Here is a 25,026-nt window from a genome sequence, read left to right as displayed (position 1 = left end):
CCAACAGCCCTGGAAGAGGGGCTGGGTCATACTTTATGAAGGATCTGAATTGGTTTTGGTAATTGTAATTATAGAAACCACTTGTTTTATGCCAAAAACAAACAAACAAACAAAAAAAACAAACCCAAGTATATATTCCTCTACTGAAAGAATATATTGTGATGCCTGTGAACAGGAGGCTAGGATTACCAGGCTGCATTCTCTCACTCTCTTTTTTTACTTGGCACTTAATAGAGAAGCTTTTTATTTAGGACTCCCTTGGTCTGCATTCGTTGACTCCAACATTTGTGGCCTAGTAATAAGTCCCAAGACCAGAGCACCCATTCATTACCTTGAGGCATAAGACAGACCCAAGGAGCGCTAACCTGACTAATGTTAGGCTACAAGCCAAGCATGCTGAATTACACATTCAGGGAGAGTCCAGAGCAGGAGCTTTCCATAGTCTCATGAGCATCTAAACCTTCCTTTCTCTGGCCACCAGCTATGCTGAAAGAGTTAACCTGTATTTTAAAAAGGAAAAAAAAGAGAAACCTTTTAAAATGGGAAAATTTTCCACTTTAAACCAGCCCAGTGTCAAAAAAAATCAATGGGGGGTGGTTTTGTAGGTAGATTATTTAGCCGATTGGCCTGGGAAGTTCTTGAACCATCCCTTCGGGCTGTAAAAGCGTTTAGTGCGTCAATCCCCAGTAATGAGTCCCTCCCAGAAGGATGTGGCCCACTGTAATCAGGGAAAGGTCAACATTTTAAGCATAAGCATCTCTGCCTGGATTTGTTTACACAGTGGTCTATTTAGATGCGTTTTTTTTTTTTAATAAATTTATTTATTTATTTTTGGCTGCATTGGTGGTTTTTTTTTTTTTTTAATTAATTAATCTATTTTTGGCTGTGTTGGGTCTTCGTTTCTGTGCGAGGGCTTTCTCCAGCTGCGGCAAGCGGGGGCCACTCCTCATTGCGGTGCGCGGGCCTCTCACTGTCGTGGCCTCTCTTGTTGCGGGGCACAGGCTCCAGACGCGCAGGCTCAGCAGTTGTGGCTCATGGGCCTAGTTGCTCCGCGGCATGTGGGATCTTCCCAGACCAGGGCTCGAACCCGTGTCCCCTGCACTGGCAGGCAGATTCTCAACCACTGCGCCACCAGGGAAGCCCTAGATGCATTTTTAAACACTTAAAAGATGGGACTTAGTATTAATGGCTTAGCGTTTAAATTAGAAACATGTTGTCTTTTGCTAGCCGTGCAAAATAATGAACTTGGTCTCTAGTGACTTGATTATTTTACCATAAATGAGCTTCTTTTCATGGCTCAGTGCCTGAGTCTGGCAGAGGCAGTGAGGGAACACTGAGGTTGCTATGACAGTAATGAAGTTTCTCATAGGGGTTTTAAATTGGGGTTCTGCTGGCTCGTAGTAGTAAGGGAAGACTATGAGAGTAGCAAAGTTATTATACAACGATACACTCTCATTGTTTTAGGATTCATCTTACATCTATATTAGAATGGACCAGACAAAAGGGACACTTAAATATATTAGGTGAGGTTTCTTTCAGCATTACACAAACGGGGTGGGTACAGCCTTGAGCCTTCACATAGGTTTTGCTTTGCCTGGAATCCCCTTGCGTGTCTATGGTCTGACCAGCTTCTACTCATCTTCAGGTTCAAGGCCTCCTATTACCCTCAACACTGGTTGACATCCCTCTTGACCCCCCACTCCTCCTGTTTGCCCACTATCATATGACTCCCCTCAGCAACTGGAATTGCTGACTTAGGGTCTGCATCTGCCTTGCTCAGTCTCTAGGTCTCCAGTGCCTAGCATAGGGCCCGGGACCTTCCAGGTGGATGAGTGGATGGACAGATGGATGGGGACCAGGAAGCTTCAGTATGTGATTTTGTAGAGACCATACTGAAACAACTGATTTCTTGTCTTTCTAGGCCTTATTTATTACAATAAAATGATTACTGGAATGTTTATATGTCTCACAAGTGTATTAAGGATTTGTTTTCATTAAGCCAGAACCCTCAAAAATTTCCTGTTAAACACTTTGAGTAGCGCTTAGCATGGCAAATGTCGATGCTTGTTCATTCTTTGCTGAGGTGATTTGGTATAAAATTGAAGAGGCTAAAAAGGAAAAAGTTTTCTCTAGAAAAATAAAGTAAAAGAGAGAACCTAATATTTAAATCAGCCAACAGTCTTATTTTCCTGCTTTTCAGTACCATGATAATCTAAAGTTAATGACATAACTCTGGCATACTGTTATATATATATCTTCTAAATCATTCCAGGAAAGTTATTGTACCTACATTGTGGTTTTTGTTTTGAGAGTATTGTATCATCATCTAGGGATGGTGTATATAATGTAACCCCTCTGTAGGCCGGACTGATTCTCTAGGCCTCTCTGGGCCTGCCAGAGAAGAGTCTTTATTATACCCTCAAGATACGAGTGTTCGTTATTACTGGCTGAGGTTCATTTTACCAGCGTTCTTGTTTCTCTTTGGATAAATATGGCTTCTGTAGAAGTCAGTGGGAACTCCCACCACACACACTGACACATCCAGGACACGGTCCTGGCGTGGCTCATTGTGTGTGTCTGGAGGCTGGAAAAGTGTCAGATGTATCCTTTCCTCATTTCAGTGACTTTCCTCATATTGCTGGTTCTTCCAGCATCCCCCAGGGAAACTGGAACAAAGCCTGCCCTTTTGCTCGTTGCATTCGACAAGACTCATGCCTTTTCTGTTGCCCTTCTGTATAGTTCAGCCAACGCTGCCCCTGAATTTGAAGGTCGGGGAGGTGATGACCTTGGCACAGAGATTGCTAACACCCTCTACCGGATATTTAACAACAAGAGCAGCGTCGACCTGAAGTCCCTGTGCATTAATCCTCGGGAGCACTGCTGGATTCTCTACGTGGATGTGCTAGTAAGTATCACATTGCTGTACTGGCCATACTCTACCTTTGTTGGAAACCAATTGGCCTACTTTCCTCCCACTGCTTTTTCCGTCTTCAGTTGGATGCTTTCAATTTCCAGGGTGAGGTTAGTTGGGAAAAGATTGGTCTCCTGTAATAATTTTTAAATTAAATACAACATAGTAGTGCACGTATAATGCCATCCTACAGTAAAGTTACAGTCATATCATGGTAGCACCTAAAATTATCCACAGAGGCTGTCAGGGAAGAAGAAAACAAGAGATGCTTTCTAGATGGTGCCAACTGGAGTTGATGGGCAGAGTTTAGACAAGAAGGGTAATGGAAAGATGATGAGCTCTTTACATGCATTTTCATGTAACCCTTACAAATGTTTTGTGAGTGGGCACTTGTTTTCCCCATTTATAAGTGAGGGAACTAAGACACAGAGAGGTCAAGTAACTAGCCCAGGAGGTCTCAGCTTGTGAGTAGCGGTACTGGGCCTCAAAGCCAGGTCTGTTTAGTGCCAGAGCTGGCTCGTGACCTCACCAAGCCATCCTCCCTCGAAAACACCCTGTAGCCCAGCTACTCTGAGTCCCTCGTTTCCCCAGTGAGGCCCCTGAGGCCCTGCCTCCTCCCTCCTCCAGAGACTACACCTGCAGGAGTCTTTCTAGTCTAGCCCTCCATTTCCTTCCTGGTGCTTCCCTCCCAAATACTCATCTGCCCGGTTTTTGGCACTTGGCAGTAACTTTTCTTACAGCTGTGATTAATTTTGCCAGTCTCTTGTTCATGTACAGGCTCTTGTTGGGTCTATTTTATTCCTTTTCATTTAATTTTATGAACCTTGAGATTAGTGGCTACATCTTCCACTTCATATTGAGGGCACAGGGCTAAGCCAGTGACCAAACAGGTTCTTTAATGAATCTTAAGATAAAGCCCATCTTGTGGACTGATAGTGAACTTCATGCAAGGAACAGCCCAGCTGTCTCTAATTGTCGGCCCTGCACGAAACAGGGCGGGGCTTTCTGGATCCTTTTAAATTAATTTGATAATAGATGGGCACAGCTAACCAAAAGAGAGCAGTGCTTACCATTGTCTAGCAGGTTAGGGCTGTTCTGAATGCTGATGCTAATGGGTAAAAATAATGAAATTACAAGTCCATTTGCTTTTTCTCATCTCTGGTAAGCAGGATGTATTTGTAGTTTGATTCCTACCAAGCAGGTAGTTTTACACGTCCTGGTTTTGAGGAGGCGGAAACTGGCAGCCTACAGTCATTACCGATAAGAGGCAGGCTTCATAGCTGCCCAGGGAGGTGCAGCCCTGCACACTTGTGGTTTGGTAGGAGGCTGGCCCAGTGAGGGGGCCTGATTCAGGCAAGAAGCCTGTTCTCTCAGTGCAGGCTCTTGAAAAACTGGTGAACATCATAGGGACGTTATCTCAGCTTAGAACCAGCATGCTTCTTCCATGAGCAGGGATATATGGTGAGCAGGAGTGTCTCGGGTGCATTGTGTCTTGGTCATCTGCAGGCCATTCTTTCTTTTCTTTCCTTCTTTTTTTTTTTTAATTTTTGGCCACACCCTGCAGCAGGTGGGACCTTAGTTCCCTGGCCAGGGATTGAACCCACGCCCCCTGCAGTGGAAGGCAGAGTCTTAACCACTGGACTGCCAGGGAAGTCCCAGGCCTTTGTTTTTAAGACTTTTTGCATTTGGATTTCTTCTCTAATATTTTTCTAAAGGTTTCACTTATTTTGGAAGAAGATGTGAGCTTTTGAAATGTTGTCATCTTCAGAAAAGTTTTTAATGAATTAGAAAAGCATTTTAAAAATTATATTATTAATGAGGTAGATCACTTTTTATCATTCACATAATTGCTTTCAGCCTTGGTGGGAACGTACTTCATGCATGTGAAGTAGGAGATAGGCTTTTGTTTGGGGAGTAAGTTTTTGTCCTACATCTAAAAATACATTGGATACATTGAGTCCATGTTTGAAGCAAGATGGTGGAAATCCAGTCCTGTTACTGGGATTGCAAAAGATGCATCTCTTGTGATTTATTTTTACCAACTGGTCTGGGTAGTCCTCAGGCAGAGCCCATCTTTCAAACAAATATTCACTGGGCAGCCTTCCATGCTTTCATACTTTTATTGCAGGCACAATTACTTGAAACCTATTATAGTCAGATGATCCACCTGTTTCCAGTATTGGTTTTTTCCCCAATTGCATTATTTTATGAGTAGAAATTTACCATCATGGAAACTTCATTCATCTTTGCTCTTCACAGTTCTTTAATGGCATACTTTTTACCCCAAGTGGGATAGCTTTGGACTTCATTGCACTGACGGTGTACAGGCGACCTTTGGTGGGGAGGTGGGTCACAAGGCTTGTCTTGCGAGGGGCCCCAGGAGTGGTGATGAGACCCGCATGTGGTCTGTGGCACTGCGCATGGGAGGGAAGGTGGAGTGGAGGAGCCATTGCAGCACCCGGCAGTGGCTGTGTGTGGTGCCAGGAGGTGCTCAACGTGGGTGTCTGAGAGGACAGTGGGGGGAAACCCAGGAGGAGCAGGATTTTTGTGGGGAGGCAGGTTTTCTACTTGGCACACTGTACCTCCTAGCAGTATGGTTTGGAGGTGTACCTTATGAAAAGAAGAGGCTAACAGAGTAAGTTGTCCTGTTCCCCTAAAAGAGCCATTGTAGTATTTGTGCATCTGACGGGAGGTGCATCTGTGACCAAGTGTGTCTTCCTTCCCCTTCCCCAGCTCTGCTCCTGCCGCACCTCTGTTACAGGAGGGGTTTTCTCCTCAGCGAAGGTGGACACCTATGACCTCTCTGGGACCACAGTCCCGTCTCTCTGTAACACTAGTTGTCTGGCACCTCCCCGTTTCCTCCCAGCTCGAGTAGGCCTGTTCAGACAGCCCAGTCAGGCTGCTTTGGGTCTCCACATCCCCCCCACTCTCCCCCTGCTTCTTGGCTGTGCCACTGTGTTTAGCAGAAAGAGTCTAGCTAGCCTGGGCCTGCTTGGCAGCAAGAGAGGAAGGTAGGGTCTCTGAGCACCTCTTACGTGCCAGGGATGTAGGGATGTGATCTCATTTAGTCCTCATGGCCACCCTATAGAGAAGCATGGCTTTGCTTCACTGAGGGCGAAACCGAAGCTCGGAGGACACCTGGCCAGCAAGTGGCCGAGAAGAGTGTCAGACGCACGCTGCCCGGCCTGGGTTCCTTGTCGTGCGGTACCCTGTGAGGAGCCAGGCAGGCAAGCTGAGGCCTGGAGTTGGGTGCCTGCCCTTCGGGGGCCCCTCAGCAGATACTTAGGGTTCAGCATTCCGCCCTCTCGATTTCATCTTTTGGTGATAAGCCAGAATGTTGAAAACCAATGTTTGTGTCCAGCCTTAATGGGACGTGGTGCTGGACAGTAGAAAGAGCTCTGACTGGCCGTCAGGCCCCTGAGCCCACCTGTCAGGGAAGGGTTGGCTGAGGTGCTCTCCAAGTCCTCTCCAGCTTGGAGGCCTCACAGCTGCTAGAGCAGACGTCAGCATTTATCTAGCACTTTCCTTGCATAAAGCAAATACTGTGGGCAGCAGAGTGTAAAACGGTGGTCTTCACCCCTGGCCAGTCATCAGGACCACCTAGGACCTGGAGTAAAATGCAGTTTCCAGGGCCTCACCCTGCATTGTTAATAAGCTCCCTGACCCCGCATAGCCAGGGTTAGGAACCTGGGCTGTCAACAGTGAAGATGGAGAACATGCAGATGCACTCAGACAGTCTGTGAGGACAACAATGGGAAGATGAAAGAGCAAATTGGTATTTATCTTAAAACACTTAGCTGACGCCTACTATGTGCCAGACACACTTCTGAGGGCTTTACAGATACTAAGTTAGTTGTTCAACACTTCTGGGAGATAGTGTGGCTTTCACCCCCGATGAGGCCCAGAGATGTTAGGTCCTACCCCGGGTTATTCAGTTACCCAGCAAAGATAGGAATCAAACCAGACTGTCTGGCGCAAGAGTCTAGCCAGAGGTGGGGGCCATGCTGTAGTCTGTACTTGAACCAGGGTACGGGAGAGCTAGTCCAGTTGCTAGACAAACAAGCTGCAGTTACAAAGCCAGTTGGTAATACAGGCTGGGGGATCATATTCTAATAAGCAGTAATTATACCAGGCTGTAGGAAAGATGGTGTCTGCACTGGAGGTTTGCCCAGAAAGCTTAAAGATGGGAATTAGAGTTTGCACTGGGTATGAATGAAGTGCATGAGACGTGCCAGGTGTGATTGTTGATTCTTAGTAGAGTTTGGAAGGCCTGGTTTAGAGCCTGCCTGTCTTCCATAAATAATCACCAGGTTCCTCCTTCCCAGCAGCCCTTCCTCCTGGGCTCTGAAGATAAAGGAATGAACAAAACCAACATGGTCCAACCTCACGAGTTGACAGTTCAGATGAAGAGGAGATAGACTCTAAACAAATGCACATGGAAGTACACAACTTTTCTTTCTACATGTGACTTCCTCTCCTCTCTTCCTGTTGGCTTTATTCCATAACTCAGGCCAAGGCTTCTTTAAAATAAGGAAGAAGGATGTGTTGCCTTCCTCTTAATAATGTGCTGTAACCCTCCCTGTTGAATGAGCACACGAGTACAGTCAACACTTTTGCTCATGGGCAAAAACGTGTGAAAGACCTTAGTTGTTACTATGCTTAATGTAGAACAGGGAGTGTTAGGTGTTTGAGCATCAGATGTACATTGGTAATTACGTGCAGTAGTAACTGCACTAATCAACATGGCCCTGGTGGCAGCTGCAGCATCAGTGGCCACCATTTTTTACTTGTTTAGAGGCCAGGCATATGTTAGCAAAGATGAGAGTAACACTTGCCAAGTGCAACTGAGAGTTACCTGGGGCAAAACGCAGGTGATGAGTTCCTCCTTCAGTGCAAGCCTGACTGGCTGAGGAGCTGCACCACAGGCTGAGGCCTCTGAGTGCTGGTACCACAGCCAGGGCAACAAGGCAGCGCCTGCGGTTAGGGTGAAGACCCAGTGTGTGTCAGTGAGCCAGGAGAGCAGCCACGCGTTCTTGTCTTTATAAACATTTGGTTGGCACTTCTCAGGAACCAGTGTCCTTGTGTCCTTGGGATAATAATTAAAGTAAGAAATAATTAAAGTAAGAAATGATACTACCTTCTTCTCCCCCTCACTCCCTGTCTCCCTTAGCTGCTGGAATGTGGTGGAAATTTGTTTGATGCCATCTCCATTGCTGTAAAGGCTGCGCTCTTCAATACAAGGTACGCCTTCCTGGAAACAGCCCCCTGGGCCCGTGGAGAACCTGAGCAGACACCTGTGATGGGCCACTGAGGGCACTGCTACTGAAGCTCGTAGGAGAAGATAACAAGGGGTTTCAGCATTGACAGTGGTGGTATTTAATTTTAAGCTTCAGAAAACAGATTTTATAAGTTATAACTAAATATATTTCTGTATTTATTTTTTTGGATTATTATTTTCATAAGTAAACATGTACCATATAGAAAAACATTAGAAAACTACAGAGCAGCAAAAAGAGTAGAAACCAGAGACACAGTCAGTTGTCCAAATACTGTCACTAGATAAAGCTCCACGGAGACAGGGGTTTTGCCTGTTTTGTACTCTGCTGTCTCCCCAGCACCATAAACAGTGCCTGACACATACTCCTTGATTGGACACGTGAATGTTCTCAAAGCAGGGTAGCAGCCTGCTGTTTGGTTTAAGTTAAGAGCAGGAAATGATGATGCCAGTGTGGTTCAGCTTCCCAGACAGGCTGTGTAGCAGAGGACATGGCACTAAGCTTTCTTGGAGTTGACATTCCCTCTGACTGTTTGATGATACGGCCTTTTCCTTCTCTATGCGCAAGGTTCTTTGAGGAAAGTCTGCAGCATTTGAAAATAAGTATGTGGAGGAGGCTGTCCATTCCATGAGAGAGCTTACATTATGGTAATGGAGGGTCCTAGGGTACTTGAAACTGAGGATTAAAACTTCTAGGGATATAGCCTAAGGAATTAATTGGATAAGTGAGCAAAGATATTATTCGAAGATGTTTATCCCAGCTTCTTTGTAGTGATGAGAAGTTGGAAACAACCTGAATGTCCCAACATAGGGGATTGAAATCTACACAGCAGCATATTTAGTATGTCTGTAAATATATATATCCCCAGATGGTCATTGTGGTTATTTTCCAGTGCTCATATCATGGGTGATTTAAAATTTATCTGTATTTTAGAGCTTTTCTGTGGTGAATTTAGACTACTTGCACAATTTAAAACAAAACAAACAAAAACAAAGTTAAATAAATGTAGGTCAGAAATTGCAGGATGGAATATTTGCTGAGAATGAAAGTTATAGAGTCCCTTAACCCTAGCTGTGCCACTAGACTCCTGGCTGACACTAGTCAAGGGTGGGCCTGGCACTTGTGGCCACTGTGAGGGCTCGAGTACCAGATGCCGTCAGCAGCAGCCTGGGCTTGGGCTCCGTTGGAGAAGAAAGGAAGTCGCCATCTGTTGTACCTCAAGCCTCAGAAATTACTTCCTGTCTGCCAGCTGGTTTCCATGGGCACCAGGGCAAAAAGGGAGAGTAGGACCAGATGAGGCTGTTTGGCTGTGGGGGAGGTGTTGGGGCAAACTGTACATCAGGATGGTAAACCCAGCTGCTCAGGACGGGGAGGACACCTGTCATGGCCATAGCTGCAAGTCTCATTCCCAGAGCAAGAACAGCCCTGCAGGCAGCAAGGGATGGGGACTCGGCAAGGCACTGGGTCCTTCTAGTGTATGGAGAGACCTTTTGTACAGCCAGGGCCTTTTAGAAGGGTAGAGGCCATTCTCTCGACAGTATCCTCTAGCCCTTCTGCTGAACCATATTGTGGCCAGAGGGTTGGGAAAGGGTGTGTCTGTGTGTGTGTACGCTTATTTTTTACTATACCAAAATTCAAACTGGTTACCTGATTTGTTCAAATAGGATATTACTTAGTACTTACACCCTGGGGACCCCTGACATGGAGACTTCATCCAGGGCAGACCCTAGCAGGACTCCTTAGTCCTTGTGGACATTCTCTGGCTGAAACTCCTTTGCTCTGGACGTTGGCTTGTGTAGGGATGGCCAGCAGGCTGAATCATAAGGGGCTTTTGTTAGAGGCACAGGGAAAAGCACCAACACTGTTTCTATAACAGTAGCTGGCTGGACCACCTCTTCCTTCCTGGCTCCACCCCACACTGGAATGAACTGACTTTATGGCTTAAATATATTTTCAGCACCCAGCTCAAGAAACAGAACACTGCCAGCCCCCCAGAAGCCCTCCCACCCTGTACCCCCATGCAAGTCGCTATACCCACAGAGGATAACCACAGTCCTAAAACAGTAGATTGGTTTGTGCTTGATATAAATGGAATCACGCAGTGTTTTCTCTTTTATGTCTGCCTCGTTCACTGAGCATTAGGTTTTGAGACATCTGTATTGTGGCTTGTAGTCATAGTTTGCTTTTTGCTGTAGGGTGTTCCACTGTGTGAATATGCCACAGTTTATTTAGCAGTTCTTCTGTTGCTGGATCTGAGTCGTTTCCAGTTTTGAGCCATTGCAAATAGTGTTAGTAGATAATGCAAAACAGTTTTCCAAAGTGCTTTTACCAAATGATACTCCCATTAGCAGTGTATAGAGTCTGAGTTGCTCTACATCTTTGCCAGCCCTTGGATTTCTTTTTGTCTTTTTAATATTAGCCGTTCTGGTGGGTATATCTTGGTATCACATTTTAGTTTTACTTTGCACTTCCCTGATGAATATTTAAGTTGAGCACCTTTCTGTATGTTTATTGGCTATGTTCCTGTTGAAGTCTTTTGCCCATTTTTCTGTTGGGTCGTGTGACTTTCTTTTATGTTTGGTAGGAATTCTTTATGTAATATGTTAGTTTATATACACACACACACACACACACAGAAATATTTTCTCCACTCTGGATTATCTTTTAGTTTCCAAATAATGCCTTTTAATTAATTAATTATTTATTTATTTAGGCTGTGTCGGGTCTTAGTTGCAGCACGCGGGATCTTCGTTGCGGCATGCGGGATTTTTAGTTGCAGCATGTGAACTCTTAGTTGTGGCATGTGGGATCTAGTTCCCTGACCAGGACTTGATCCCGGCCCCCTGCACTGGGAGCATGAAGTCTTAGCCATTGGAGCACCAGGGAATTCCCCAAATAATGCCTTTTGACAAACAGAAGTTCATAATCTTAATATATATTATATTATACACACAGAGGCATATTTTGTTTTACTGCACTTCACTTTATTGTGCTTAGCAGATACTGCGTTTTTTACGAATTGAAGGTTTGTGACAACGCTGCGTTGAGCAAGTCTATCAGTGCCATTTTCCCAACAGCATTTTCTCACTTCATGTCTCTGTATCATATTTTGATAATTCTCGCAATATTTCGGACTTTTTCATTATTCATATATTTGTTATGGTGATATGTGATCAGTAATCTTTGATGTTACTTACCATTGCAAAAAGACTATGACTTGCAGAAGGTTCAGATGATGGTTATCATTTTTTAGTAATAGAGTCTTTTTAAATTAAGGTATGTGCATTGTCTTTTTTTTTTTTTGGTTTTTTGTTAGATAAAATGCTATTGAATACTTAGTAGACTGCACTATAGTGTAAACATAACTTTATAGGCAAAAAAATCGTGTGACTCACTTTATTGCAGTAGTCTGGAACCAAACCTGCAGTATCTCCAAGATGTGCCTCTGTGTGTGTGTGTATTCAATTATAATATAACTGAATCTGTTATTTTTTTCTCCCCTTTACAGTGAGTACTTTCTGTCCTATTCAATAAATCTTTGTCTACTCCAACGTCATGAAAATGTTCTTAGTTTTTCTTATAAAAGCTTTATTGTTTTATCTTTCACCTTTACATCTGCAGTCCATTTGGTATGTGTATGGTGAGAGGTAGGGATCCGGATTCATTTTTGGATATCTGGTTGACTAAGCATCATTTTACATTTTATTTTTTTAATTCATTTTTTTATTGAGGTATCATTCATTTACAGTATTATATTAGTTTCAGGTGTACAACATAGTGATTCAGTATTTTTTTATGTTATACTCCATTTAAAGTTATTATAAAATATTGGCTATATTCCCTGTGCGCTACAATATATCCTTGTACCTTATTTATTTCATTCATAGTAGTTCATGCCTCTTAACCCCCTACCTCTTTCTAGCCCCTCTCCCCTTCCCTCTCCCCAGCATCATTTTTTTTTTTTTCCGGCCACGTGGCACGCGGATCTTAGTCCCCTGACCAGGGATCAAATCCGGGTCCCCTGCAGTGGAAGCGCGGAGTCTTAACCACCGGACCGCCAGGGAAGTCCCTCCCTAGCATCCTTTTTTAAAAGACCTCCTTTCCTCACTGCACTGTGTCACCTGTACACTTTTGGCAGGGCTGACGGGGAGCTTAGGCATAGCATGACTTCATCTCGTGAGGCACAGGGATTCCAACTCAAGAAAAAGAAGTTATCATCCTTCCTTTCAGTTAGTGGGAATTTTAATTGTGCTTCTGCTTCTAGGATACCAAGAGTTCGTGTTCTGGAAGATGAAGAGGGCTTGAAGGACATTGAACTGTCCGACGACCCCTATGACTGCATCCAGCTAAGTGTGGAGAACGTCCCCTGTATCGTCACCCTGTGCAAAGTATGAGCTTATATCTCATGGTTTTTGTCTTCCCTGTGGATCTCCTTCAACCCCAACCCGTTAAGGTTACCTAATAGATTGAGAAGTTATAGTTTCACAACCCATATAGAAGTAGTCTTAACCCAAATCAAATAATTTTGTTATATTAGAGACCACTACCACGAGCAGCTCTTTCTTTTCTTTTTAACTGGAAGATAATGGCTCTGGTCCCAGGAGCACACGAGTGGGTTCATAGTAACAGTAGCCAGAGTTTGCTAAGCTCCTTCTACCTACCAGGCATTTCACCAAAACACCCTGAATGCATATTTCCTTTAATTCTCTCAACTCTATGGTGTCTACGCTGCTTGAGTAGTAAAAGGGTGGTTGAAAGGTGGACACTGTCCCCTCTGTGGCCCTAATGTCCACATCTATGAAATAAGGGGGTTGGAGCAGGGCCTGGGTGTCTAATACATCAAGTGTGGTTTTTACATTAGCACTGAGGCCTGTGGAGCGTAACACCTGGCTGATGCTGATGTGTAACTGGCACCGCCCAAGGCTGTGCAAAGAGGTCTGTTTTGGCTGAGACTGTCGCTGATTCCATGCAGGATTCGTTATATAAAAATCAGACTGAACCAGTCAGGTTTAATTCCACCAGAATCGCTTCACCCAGGCTCTGGTGAAGCATTGGGACAACCGGAGCCACCTGCCCTTGACTCATTCTTGAGCATGTCCCTTAGCATGGGCCCTCTTGATACGTCTTTGTCCTCAGTGAAAACTTCCAGGGGCCTGTTAGAAACCCCCTGGTTGGCCTCTGACTTGGAAGGTCTCTGAATTATAATTCCAACCACCCTTCCCCCTACCCCATATTTCCATTTCATGCTTCTGTTACACTGCTTACACAGTAGCCTGCGATAGAGTGATCGAACGGTACTTCAAATATTTTCCATATGAGCAGAAACTAAAATAAGACCTAAATGGGAGATACAGGTTCTTTGCTGGTGTAGATATTCCCTCCACGAGGCTCTCAAAAGTGGGGATCTGGGATGTGCGTTGCCCACGCACGTGCTCTGCTGCCTGACTTTGCAGATCGGCTATCGGCACGTGGTGGATGCTACTCTTCAGGAGGAGGCCTGCTCCTTGGCCAGCTTGCTGGTGTCCGTGACCAGCAAGGGAGTCGTGACATGCATGAGGAAAGCGGGAAAGGGCAGCCTGGACCCAGAGAGCATCTTCGAGATGATGGAGGTGAGACTGGTTCTGAGGCAGGTGCTTGGACCTGGCTGGGAGTGCTGGCTGCCTCCTGCCTCCTTGGTCACACTGTGGGAATTCTCCCCATTGACCCCCTTCACCCCAGGCTTGGGGCTTGGAGAGCAGCTGGTATGAGCCAGATGTCGCTGAGCTAGCTGAGGTGAGGGCTCTGGACCAGGAAGTGGCGACCTGCTCATAAGAGTCTCTTATGCTCTCCCTCTCTCATCCTCAGTTCCACATTTCTGAATGAGAATATTGGACTGAGAAGGTGAAGAGTCACTTGTAACTCCAAAATCCCAAGTTTCTGTGATTTGATGAGGGAATTGAAATCCTGGCTGACTGCCTCCTGTCCCTTGAAGGGAGTGAGCAGAGGTAGAGCCAGGGGGCTGAAGGATGGCCATCTCCCCATTCTTCGTGGGTCTGGAAGTGTTTAAGTGGAGATGAATAGGAAAGGTGGGAAATCCTCTCGATTGGCAGATTGCTCCCCTCAGGTCTCCTCGGGCCTGGCAGCACCACTAGGGTGCTTTCCAGCTGCTCTGTACTGATTGGTCGACAGGTCTGTCCCCCACATTGGCCTGGAAGCCCCCTCTGCGGCAGGGACCAGGTCCTGCTGACCTGTGTCTTTCCAGACCTTCCTTCCCTCGTGTCCACCTCGACTTTCCAGAAGTCTTTGAGGACTTTGAGACTGACAGACAGACTGACTGACTGACTGACTGAATTGCCAGGAACAGAGTTAGCCAGCCCCAGTTTTTTGCTTTAGGTAACCACTGCCTCACAACACATGCCCAGAGGCCATCTATACTCTTCTTTCATTTCTAGAAATAGTGACTTCTCACTGAAGACTCTAAGCACTTAATGTCTGTTTTTATTTTTGTCATCTTACTTGGAAGCAAAAAATTGGCCTTGTGTATAGTGTTGAGGGCCCAAGCATAAGCTCTGAAGACAGACTGCCCGGGTTGCAAATGCGGGCTCCGGGCCACAGTTCCCTCATCTGCAAATGGGGATAACAACAGTAGTAGTGCCTGCTGCTGCGGGTGTTGTGAGGGGTGGGCAGGCTGAGTGGAGGGGAAGCACGTGTCAGAGCGTCTGACGCGTCGTCAGTTTGCAGTAAGTGTCAGCTCCTACTCTGTGCCCCATTGAGCACCCTGAGTTCAGGTGTCTCCAACTGTGCATGGCAACAAGGGTTCTTCTTAAACAAAAGCTCTTAAAAAGCTTTATAATAAGTTCTACCAAAGGCCTCTAGATGAGTGGCTCTCAAATCTTGTTTTCGAAGGAACTCCCCCCTCATCCCCCCCCCAGGAGAGTTTGATGAGAATTGCAGTATCTAAACAACAACAAAAACAGTAAATAGTTAACGTTTATTGTGTGCTTACTACATGTCAGACCCTGTTTTTAGTGCTTTAAATAATATCGTGTCATTTACTCCTCAACAACCCTGTGAGGAAACTGTTGTTACCCTTATTTTTATAGACGAGGAATTAAGGCACGTAGAGAATAAGGAACTTGCCTACAGGCTTCACAGCTTGTAAATGCGGGAGCTAGGATTCAAACCTGGACTGTGTGCCTCCAGTCAAGAGGTATTTTAACCTCATAAACCAGGTCGGCCATGGTTGAAGCTGGGCTTCATCCTCCCCCGGGGCTCAGGAATGAGGTCTGCAGACCTTGCTCAGAGGGACCATGGCCCTGAGGCCCTGTCTCACCCTTTGTCTCGCACGGGGAGGCAGCATTCCGGAGATGCCGCTCATGGTAAAGCTTAGAAACTCAGGTTGTTGTGCGGCTGCCACCCCCAACCTCTGCAGTCTCTTTCCTGCAAGTCCAGGTTCAGACTTCTCAAGTCCTGGTGTCCTGTCTGTCTCGTCTCCTCTTCTCCTCTCCCTGCCTTCATTCACATGAATAATCAGTTCCCCTACTCGATCAACTTGGACATTTTTTCTTTTTTCTAATGTCATGATAAAAATCTTTCCAAAGTCACTTTGGACCTTAACCCTGACTTCGCATTTCATAGAACTGATCACTCCCCAGCCTATAGACTGAGATCTTCTCTTCATACGAGTTTTCAGTAATTCTTGGAGTCTCATCCCTTGTTATAGTCAGGGGTCAGGGGGGAAGGCACACAGCCCTAGGGAGAATCCACCTATGACTAGGAGGATTGGGGTGGGGGTCAAGGCCTGGGTGCCTTTCTCCCTGACATTGTTGGGAACGGGACCAGTGGCACAAGTGAAACTAAAACTGCTATGGGAACGTGGAAGGCTTGATGAAGAGACTTGCAGTTGGTTCACTGTATTCTTAAAACGATTCATGGGACAGCAAAACAGTTGCCTAAAGAAAGATTTTTGTTGTATAGTTGGGTTTTTTTTGCCGGGGCCCCCTTCTTTCTGCTGTGTAGGAAATCTTGTGGGTTGTCTGACCTCTCGATCTGTCTTGATTCCAGCGTGTCACGCCCTTAGCATCTCTGCATGTCAGTAACATCAAAGACTCTATCCGGGTATTGACTTTGGTCCTATCTGAGCAGGTCTCCTTTGGTGGCAGGTGAATTAGAAACTGCTTATTAACATGGGTCCTCAGCACCATCTGTTCCTTCATCAGACAGATGTTTGGATTCTCTGTGGCCTCCCCATGCCTTCTCACTGCAGCACAGTGGCTGTAACCAAGACCTGATTGGGTTGACAGTTTTGCTGCTTCTAGTGGCAGCAGCTAAGGACTGAGGCAGCCTTTGCTGCTTGCTGCTTTGGGGTTTGCCTCCTTCTTCTTTTCTTTCTTTTTTTCCTTTTTCAAAATGGAAGTTTTTCCAGAATGCAACTACTGTGTAGTTGGGGTTTGGGGTTTGTTTTTATATTGACTTGTTAATTAAATAAAAGTCCTGTAAGGCAGATGGAACGCATGCAGCTTTACAGTGGCTAGCTGGCTGGGAGCTTCTCTTGGTCAGAGTGCGTGTGCCTCACAAGCGGGCCTGTGCCCTCTTCCATCCCTTCTCTGTCCTGCAGACCAGCAAGCGCGTGGGCAAGGTGCTGCACACCTCCCTGCAGAGCGTTCTACACAAGGAGGAAAGCCTGGGGCCCAAGAGACAGAAAGTTGGATTCCTGGGATGATTTGCACATCAACCCCCAACTGCCACGTGTTTGTTTTCTACTTTTCCTTTTAAGCTGAAGTCTGTATACATTTTTCTTAACTATTATGAATTTAAGGCAACATTTGTACATGTAAAATTAAAGTCTGTTTTCTGGTCTGGCTTGATATGGCTAGAATTCCTCAGCTGTAAGCCAAGAGGCCATTCGGTGACACCTCAGAGAGTCTGACCCTTGTCTAGTGAATGACAACTAAGTCCAGAGGTCTGCTCCAATGCGAGGGCTCTGGTCACAGGCCTCCCCAGGGAGACTTATCACCTGCCACAGGAGATCAGAACAACAACATCAAGGCCTAGCAGAAAAGTGGTTCAAAGGAAATGTTTATGATATGTATATTGTCAATCTTTCTCCCCTGTAGAGCCTTCAAAATAAGAATCACACACAAAAAATGTAAATTCGCCTCGTGTATTTGGGGGCTTCTTGGTGGGGGAGATGGAGGAGGCGCTCTGCTCCAGGTACGGACCCAGGGCTTCTGCCTGGCTGGTGAGACTTCCCGAGTTTTGGGGGAAGCCCAGTTCTTGCTTCTTGCCCTCCAAGAGATTCCCAACCTAGCTCCCCTAGTGTCTGGGGCTTAACATGTACTTTGGTCCTTAGCCAACCTTTCTTATCACTCTTTTTTTTTTTTTTAATGACTTATTTATTTATTTATTTATTTACGGCTATGTTGGGTCTTCATTTCTGTGCAAGGGCTTTCTCTAGTTGCGGCAAGTGGGGGCCACTCTTCATCGCGGCGCGCGGGCCTCTCACTATCGCGGCCTCTCTTGTTGCAGAGCACAGGCTCCAGACGCGCAGGCTCAGTAATTGTGGCTCACGGGCCTAGTTGCTCCGCGGCATGTGGGATCTTCCCAGACCAGGGCTCTTCCCAGACCAGGGCTCGAACCCGTGTCCCCTGCATTGGCAGGCAGATTCTCTACCACTGCGCCACCAGGGAAGCCCTCTTATCACTCTTGTTTGGAACTTGCTTTGTGTTTTATAGCCACTCCCTGGTGTTTTGTAAGATTTCCATGTTTTATCAGCATTAAGAGGGCTGCTTTAGAGATGTTGTCATTTGATTACTCAGCTCACCTTCCTACTCTGGGGACAGAAGGAGAGGCCATTCTCAATGGCGCCAGAAGGCTCTTTCTATGGGCCTGTGTTCTACTCACAGTGCAGTGTTGGAATTAAGTCTATTCATGGGTTGAGCAGTCTCTATTTTTTCTCCAGGGGAACTGAAACTCCCCAATCAATCTTAAAGAGAGCCCTGGGAAAGGAGCTGATTCATGAAAGAGCATATTTCAGCCGTGGCATTTACTCTCTGCATTTCAGTTAGACAAATAGAGTTAAGGAGTTAGTTAGGAAGTTATTGCCTAATGCAAAGAACATAATGCGAGCTGAAGCCCTTAAGGACTGACTCCAGAGGTCCTGGCGTGGGCATCTCCTCCCGGCATGGCCAGGTATGTCCTGTGGAGAGAAGCAGCTGCCTAGACTTGGACCTGGAGCTGCTGCCCTGTTGAGAGAACAGCCTGGGTTCTCTTTTTTCTTTATTTTTTTCCCAGTGATTGTCCTTACAGGCGCCATGACAGTGCTCCCAGGGAGGCAGCAGTCAGCCTGTTTCTCTTCCCCTGCCCCTGGTTGACTGACTGTGCTGGAACATTAACAGTGGGACTGCACAGATGCAACTAGAATGTGAATAAAGTTTAGAAACCTTCAGTTTTGATGATTAAAGACATCAGATAGTTGAGACAGACAGGTGAGGCCTTCCCAGGCCAGTTGTACAACAGCTACCCAACTGGGCCTGCTGGCTAAGCATTTATGGTGCAGATGAAGGGGAGAAGTAGATGTTAGCATCTGTGTCTACCACCCCATCCATACCTTTCCTTGAAGGCCACCCTACCTGGAAGAAACGTACATCACAAATGAAACAAAATACCAAATGATCAAGGTCTCTCCAGGAGAGGCTTTATTAGAATTGTCTGATGGTTGCAGCTCTCAGAATAAGAGAAAACTGAAGGCAGAGACTGGCAAAGACTTGGAAGAATATTGTCCTGGGGAAATCCACTGCTTCATCCAGCAGAACCAGAGCTGTCTTTAGTGGCCATTAAATAAATGTCAGGGAGAAAAACTAAAGTCAGCCAAAAGGCAATCAACAGCTTGTGGGTGGGGAGGGTAAGGGTGGCCATAGAAGGAATGAAATGTTATAGAATATTCAAATTGGTTTTATTGTTTCTGTGATTCCTTGGTCTCTCAAATTGTGTAAATTCAAGCCTGCAAAACACATGAATTTAGAATACTGACAGCAGTTTGCATTTTGCTCAATAAACTGCCAGTCGAGCATAAATCTGTGCTATTCAAAACTTTTTGGAAATAATCTGGCAGTGGATATTAAAAGTCTTAAAAATTTCATGCCCGCTGACCTAAAACTCCACTTCTGGAAATGTAACCAAAGGAGAGTAAAAACATGAAGTATAGAGAAGTTCACGCCAGTATAACTGCTTGTGCAAGAATGGCAGAGCTGCAAAGGAGCCTGAAGGTGCATCCTTGGCAGGTTCCTTTGCCAGAGACAGGGCTTTCCTCAGGAAGAAAGGGACTCTGACCTGGGATAAAGACAGGATCTTGGTCCCTCATTTTCCCTGGAACGCTTTAGGCAGGCAGAAGAAGCCCCCACCCCTAGCTAAAGGAGAGCAGCCATTTCCCAAAAGAAACACTATACCAGTTCCCATGCAAGGACCATACTGAGGCAGATGTCTCATGAGGTGATACTTGTCAACCTCTGCCCCACCTTCCCTCATTGGCTCCAGACCCATAACTAGGGTCTGATTACAGCCCATCCTGAGCAGGGAAATGCAGTCCCTGCCATGGGAAGAAAGATATTACTCATCAAAATAATTGCAAGACCTGGCTTGGCAGGTACCAAGGAAACAGAGGTGGGAGTGGTTCTGAGGGTGTTGGACCAGGGCCAGGGCTGAAAAGGGGGTTTAATGTCCTAGCAAGGAGGTCTGAAGCTGTCCTAATTCACTGCTGGGATAGCCCCTGAAGTTGGACCTGGCCAGCACCTGAAGTAAATGAGGAGGAGATACCAGAATTGAATAAACTGAAAAAGCAACAATGCTTCTTAGATCTGTAAGAGAAGTGAGGTCACAGGGCAACCACTGCTCCCCAAATCAGAGAGACCAACAGGCAAATCCAGAGAAATTAATATAGCTATATGAAGCTTACTTTAAATATGAGACATATAGATTAAAAGTATCAATAAATGGAGGAAGAAAGATAAACCATGGTAACATTAATCAAAAGAAAGCTAGAGCAGCTATATTAATTTCAGACAGACAAGACTTCAGAGCAAGGAAAGTTATCAGGAATAAAGAGGAACATTACATAATGATAAAGGGGTCAGTTATCCAGGAGGACATAAAAATCTGTAATGTGTATACGCCTAACAACAGAGCATTAAAATACATGAGGTAGGACTTCCCTACTGGCGCAGTGGTTAAGAATCCGCCTGCCAATGCAGGGGACACAGGTTCTATCCCTGGTCGGGGAAGATCCCACATGCCGCGGAGCAACTAAGCCCATGCACCACAACTACTGAGCCTGCGCTCTAAAGCCTGCGAGCCACAACTGTTGAGCCCGTGTGCCGCAACTACTGAGCCCGCGTGCTGCAACTACTAGGCACAGGTGCACCTAGAGCTCGTGCTCTGCAACAAGAAGCCACTGCAATGAGAAGCCCGCACACCATAATGAAGAGTAGCCCCGCTCGCCACAACTAGAGAACGCCCACGCACAGCAACAAAGACCCAACGCAGACAAGAAAAAAAATGTTAAAAAAAAAAAAAACATGAGGTAAAACCTGATAGAACAGCAAGAAGAAATACATGAATCCACTATCGTAACTGGAGATGTCAACACCCCTCTATCAGAAATGGACAGATGGAGCAGGCAGGAAATAGGTAAGGACATATTTGGACTCACCAACACCATCAATCAACTGGACATAATGGACATCTATAGACTGCTGCATCCATCAACAGCTGGATACACACATGGAACATTCACCAAGATAGACCACATTCTGGACCATAAAATGCACCTTAACAAATTTAATAAATCACAATGATCTGCTCTCAGAACACAATAGAATTAAACTAGAAATCAATTACAGAAAGATAGCCAGAAAATCCCAAAACACTTGGAGATTAAACAACACACTTCTTTTTTTTTTTTTTTTTTTTTTTTAATAAATTTATTTATTTATGTATTTTTGGCTGTGTTCATTGGGTCTTCGTTTCTGTGCGAGGGCTTTCCTCTAGTTGCGGCGAGCGGGGGCCACTCTTCATCGCGGTGTGTGGACCTCTCACTATCGTGGCCTCTCCTGTTGCGGAGCACAGGGTCCAGACGCACAGGCTCAGTAGTTGTGGCTCACGGGCCCAGTTGCTCCGCGGCATGTGGGATCTTCCCAGACCAGGGCTCGAACCCGTGTCCCCTGCATTGGCAGGCAGATTCTCAACCACTGTGCCACCAGGGAAGCCAACACACTTCTAAATAACACCTGGGTCAAAGAAGATATCTCAAGGGAAATTACGTATTTTGAACTAAATGAAAACGAAAACACAACGTATCAAAATTTGTGGGTTGTAGCAATAGCAGTGCTTAGAAGGACATTTATAGCCTTGAATACATATATTAGAAAAGAAGAAAGATCTAAAATCAATCATCTAAGCTTCCACCTTAAGAAACTAGAAGAGCAAATTAAATCCAAAGTAAGCAGAGGAAAAGAAATAATAAAAGAGCAGGGCTTCCCTGGTGGCGCGGTGGTTGAGAATCTGCCTGCCAATGCAGGGGACACGGGTTCGAGCCCTGGTCTGGGAAGATCCCACATGCCGCGGAGCAACTGGGCCCGTGAGCCACAACTACTGAGCCTGCGCGTCTGGAGCCTGTGCTCCACAACAAGAGAGGCCGCGATAGTGAGAGGCCCGCGCACCGCGATGAAGAGTGGCCCCCGCTTGCCACAACTAGAGAAAGCCCTTGCACAGAAACGAGGACCCAACACAGCCAAAAATAAAAAATAAAATAAATAAATAAAATAAAAATAAAGGAATTCCTTAAAAAAAAAAATTAGAGCAATATAGATATCAATGAAATTGAAATCAGAAAATCAATGAAACCAAAAGCTTGTTCTCTGAAAAATTCCAGAGAAGGGACAGAGCTTTAGAAGGGAGCAGTCTGTCACCAGTCATTTCATTCCCTGGGGGCATCTGCAGATTCTGGACATGGCCTGTACGAGGAGTTCCATGGGGGGAAAAAGAGAAACCAGCAAAACTTAACTAGTGAGGTTGTGCAGGGCTAGTGTGATAATTTGGAAACTTCAGGATCCCTAAATGCACAACTGGGTTTATATTTGTTGAATTTTAAGGCCATTTGTGGAGGGGTGGAGGGACAGGTGTCAAAAAGGCAGATGGAAATCTATAGTATCCTACAAAACTAATCAGATTTTCTATTTCTTCCTGTGTGAGCTATTACAGCTGAAGACATCAGGTAAGTGCAAAACGGCCACACACCCAGCTTACTCTTCCCAAATTTACAAGTCAGGTCATCTACTGTCTCAGCCCTGGAGTGGAAGGAGTAAAGCGGTGGACAGAGGCCATGGATCTCTGAGGGCCGTGCAGCTTCTCTCACCAGTCCTCCTTTCCCACACCTTTGCAGGTGGCCCAGCTGCCTCACACACAGGATCTCCACATGCTCCTTACAAGAATCCCACTGTGTAGGCAGAGATTATTGCCCTATTTTATGAAAGAGGAATCTGGGTCTTGAATAACTTGCCCCAGAAGACAAAAGTGCCAGGTGTCTGAGCTCCATTTAGAATCCAGGAGTCCCAGTTCTCTTTCCACTAGGATACTGCTGACCTTTAGGGACAAAACAACAAGGAATGTGGCCCCATGGAGCCAAGAACTTGTCTAGGTGGGGTATTGCCTCCCCCAGTACTGTGTGCCCCAGGGCCTGGCACACAAGGACAGAGGCAATACTTGTTGAATGAATGACAACAAGATTGTCAAAAAGGGTTCAAAAAGGAGCAAATGACTTTCCTAATGACGGTCACTGAGACCATGGTAACAGGCCATTTGTCTTTGGTTCTGACTAAGGGCCAAGACTGCCCTTGCAATATTCTTGGAGATGTGCACCCTGGATGTTCTTACCTTTGAGGAGAGTGTGGAAATTCTCTGCTCCATAGGCGGGGCCCCATTTCTGTTGATACAGGGCCAGTGGAGCTAAAAGGAAACATCTGTGCAGGGAGAGGGTAGGGGTGGGGGATGGTTCCGCGTTGGGCCAGAAGTTTTCATGTTGTTTGGGCTGACATGGGTGGGGTGGCCAGAGCTTGTTTTATATAACTCAGACTTCCAACAGCTTTGGAGGGAAAAAACAACCACTTGAAACCTGAAATGTGCCTTTTAGAGCTCTCTTCAGATGTTTCTGCCTCTGGCTTTATTGTCAAGACGATTCTTTGTGCAGGGAAACTGATGTGAAAAGACTGGGCCCTGAGGGTGGTGTGTTAGCTCACAGACTTTTCCTTGAGGGTGGGTCATTCGTGAACCTTAACCCAGCATCATTCTCCTGGCTGAAACCACCCCCGCTTGCTGCCCTACCGGCTGGTAGAGGCCTCCGGGACGGTGCCACCAGAAGATCTTTTACGCTGGGACGATGAAATCCATAGACCTCAGCAGGGCTGTTGGTGAGTCCACTGGAGGTGGCTGCAGTGCTGGTTCTCACCCGGCCAGGGAGAGCTGGGGGTGGACAAGAGGACCCGGGGGTTTAGTGGCCATAAGCTTATTACCACTGGCAGCAAATGAGGCGTGGTGGCTACAAAGAGGTGGGTTCTGAACAGCGTGTCCCTTCGGACCACAGGAGGCACAGGCCCCTGCCCACGGCAGACCGCTTGAGAAAACGCACACCACAGCGAGGACAGTGACAAGCAGAATTCTATCCAAAGGTGATTTTGGGAAGATGAAAAAGTCCAGGAACCATATCTCAGAGGAAAAGTTGGGAGGAAGCGGCGAAGGAACACGGAGAGGAGACAGTCAAAGAGGGACGGGAAACCCAGTTGCAAACATTTGCTGGCCTCTTAAATGACTGCTCCAGAGGCCAGCGCCAGGGACCACAGGGTGATGTTTCAGAGGCCTGCCTGCCTCACCACAGGGGGACTTTATAACAAGCTGAGCGTCTAATGATGGAACCAGCTGCTTTGCAGAGTAATGAGCTGCTCGTCCCAGGAGGGATTTAAGCAAGCACATGGAGACATCTGACAGGGTCAGTGGAAAAGGACAGCCCATATCGAGTGGTGGTTAAACCAGGTGGCCTCTTCCCATCTGCTTTTTAGCTCAAAGGTTGAGGGACAGTGGGCCACTTGCCTTTGTTGAGGCCCACCTCAGTCCCACTGGCACAGAGGGCCCCTCACATTGCACTCCCAGGACCTCACACAGGCCTGGGCACATTGTGAAGTGAATGAGGGACCGACGGGGCAAGAACAGTTCCAGGCGGGTCCTGACACAGCCTGGCTCCAGTGTGGCTCCTGTGGGATGACACGTAGAGCAGGGGGTTCCGGGTTTCTGAACGGCCACAGCAGAGCTTCTCTGGGACCTCCTCCCCAGCATAGCCAGGGCACGGCCTCAACAATCAGGCCTGTCCTGGCCTCATACTTGGAAACAAACTCCTCCCATTTCCCTGCTGCCAAAGAGCTGAGGTGAGAAAATCAGGAAAGCAATGGAGCTTTAAAAAGAAAAAAAGAATCGTAATTTTCTCTTGCCATGTGCTACCCACCCAAAGTTCCAGGAAGCAAGGCTCCCTGCCTGTTAGGTTGCATAATCCTCGGCCCTAAACCGTCCCACTGAGGGGCCGGCTGTGAATATAAAACCCTCTCCCACTCTGAGAATGTGAGGGATGGCCCCTGACAGAAAGGGCCACACAGAGTGCCTGCTGCCTGCCCCAGGCTCCTGCCCTTGGGGACCACAGGGGGAGGTAAGCCAGGCTGGGCTGCAGGCACATCCCTCCCCAAATCAGATGGGGCAAGGCCGGGTCCCTGGAAGAAAAGACTGAATTACATAGCACTGCATTTTCTTTTGGAACAATCTAAA

At 46.4% G+C, this 25,026-nt stretch overlaps 1 protein-coding gene across 1 annotated transcript in view; it reads left to right on the top strand.

The window, feature by feature from the left end:
• Window positions 1-17,033, top strand: part of EXOSC7 (exosome component 7) — a 29,319-nt gene extending 12,286 nt beyond the window's left edge. Inside the window, exons 4-8 of the mRNA XM_068557676.1 lie at window positions 2,740-2,905; window positions 8,082-8,152; window positions 12,452-12,575; window positions 13,641-13,796; window positions 16,784-17,033. Coding sequence (XP_068413777.1) covers window positions 2,740-2,905; window positions 8,082-8,152; window positions 12,452-12,575; window positions 13,641-13,796; window positions 16,784-16,888 — 622 coding nt within the window. The 3' untranslated portion in view covers window positions 16,889-17,033. The remainder of the gene's footprint in view (window positions 1-2,739; window positions 2,906-8,081; window positions 8,153-12,451; window positions 12,576-13,640; window positions 13,797-16,783) is intronic.
• The last annotated feature ends 7,993 nt before the right edge of the window (window positions 17,034-25,026 follow it).

This window comes from Eschrichtius robustus, chromosome 12, assembly GCF_028021215.1.
Source record: "Eschrichtius robustus isolate mEscRob2 chromosome 12, mEscRob2.pri, whole genome shotgun sequence".
Lineage (NCBI taxonomy): Eukaryota > Metazoa > Chordata > Mammalia > Artiodactyla > Eschrichtiidae > Eschrichtius > Eschrichtius robustus.
The sequence above is the reverse complement of the archived record's forward strand: the minus strand, read 5'-3'. Positions and strand labels throughout refer to the sequence as shown.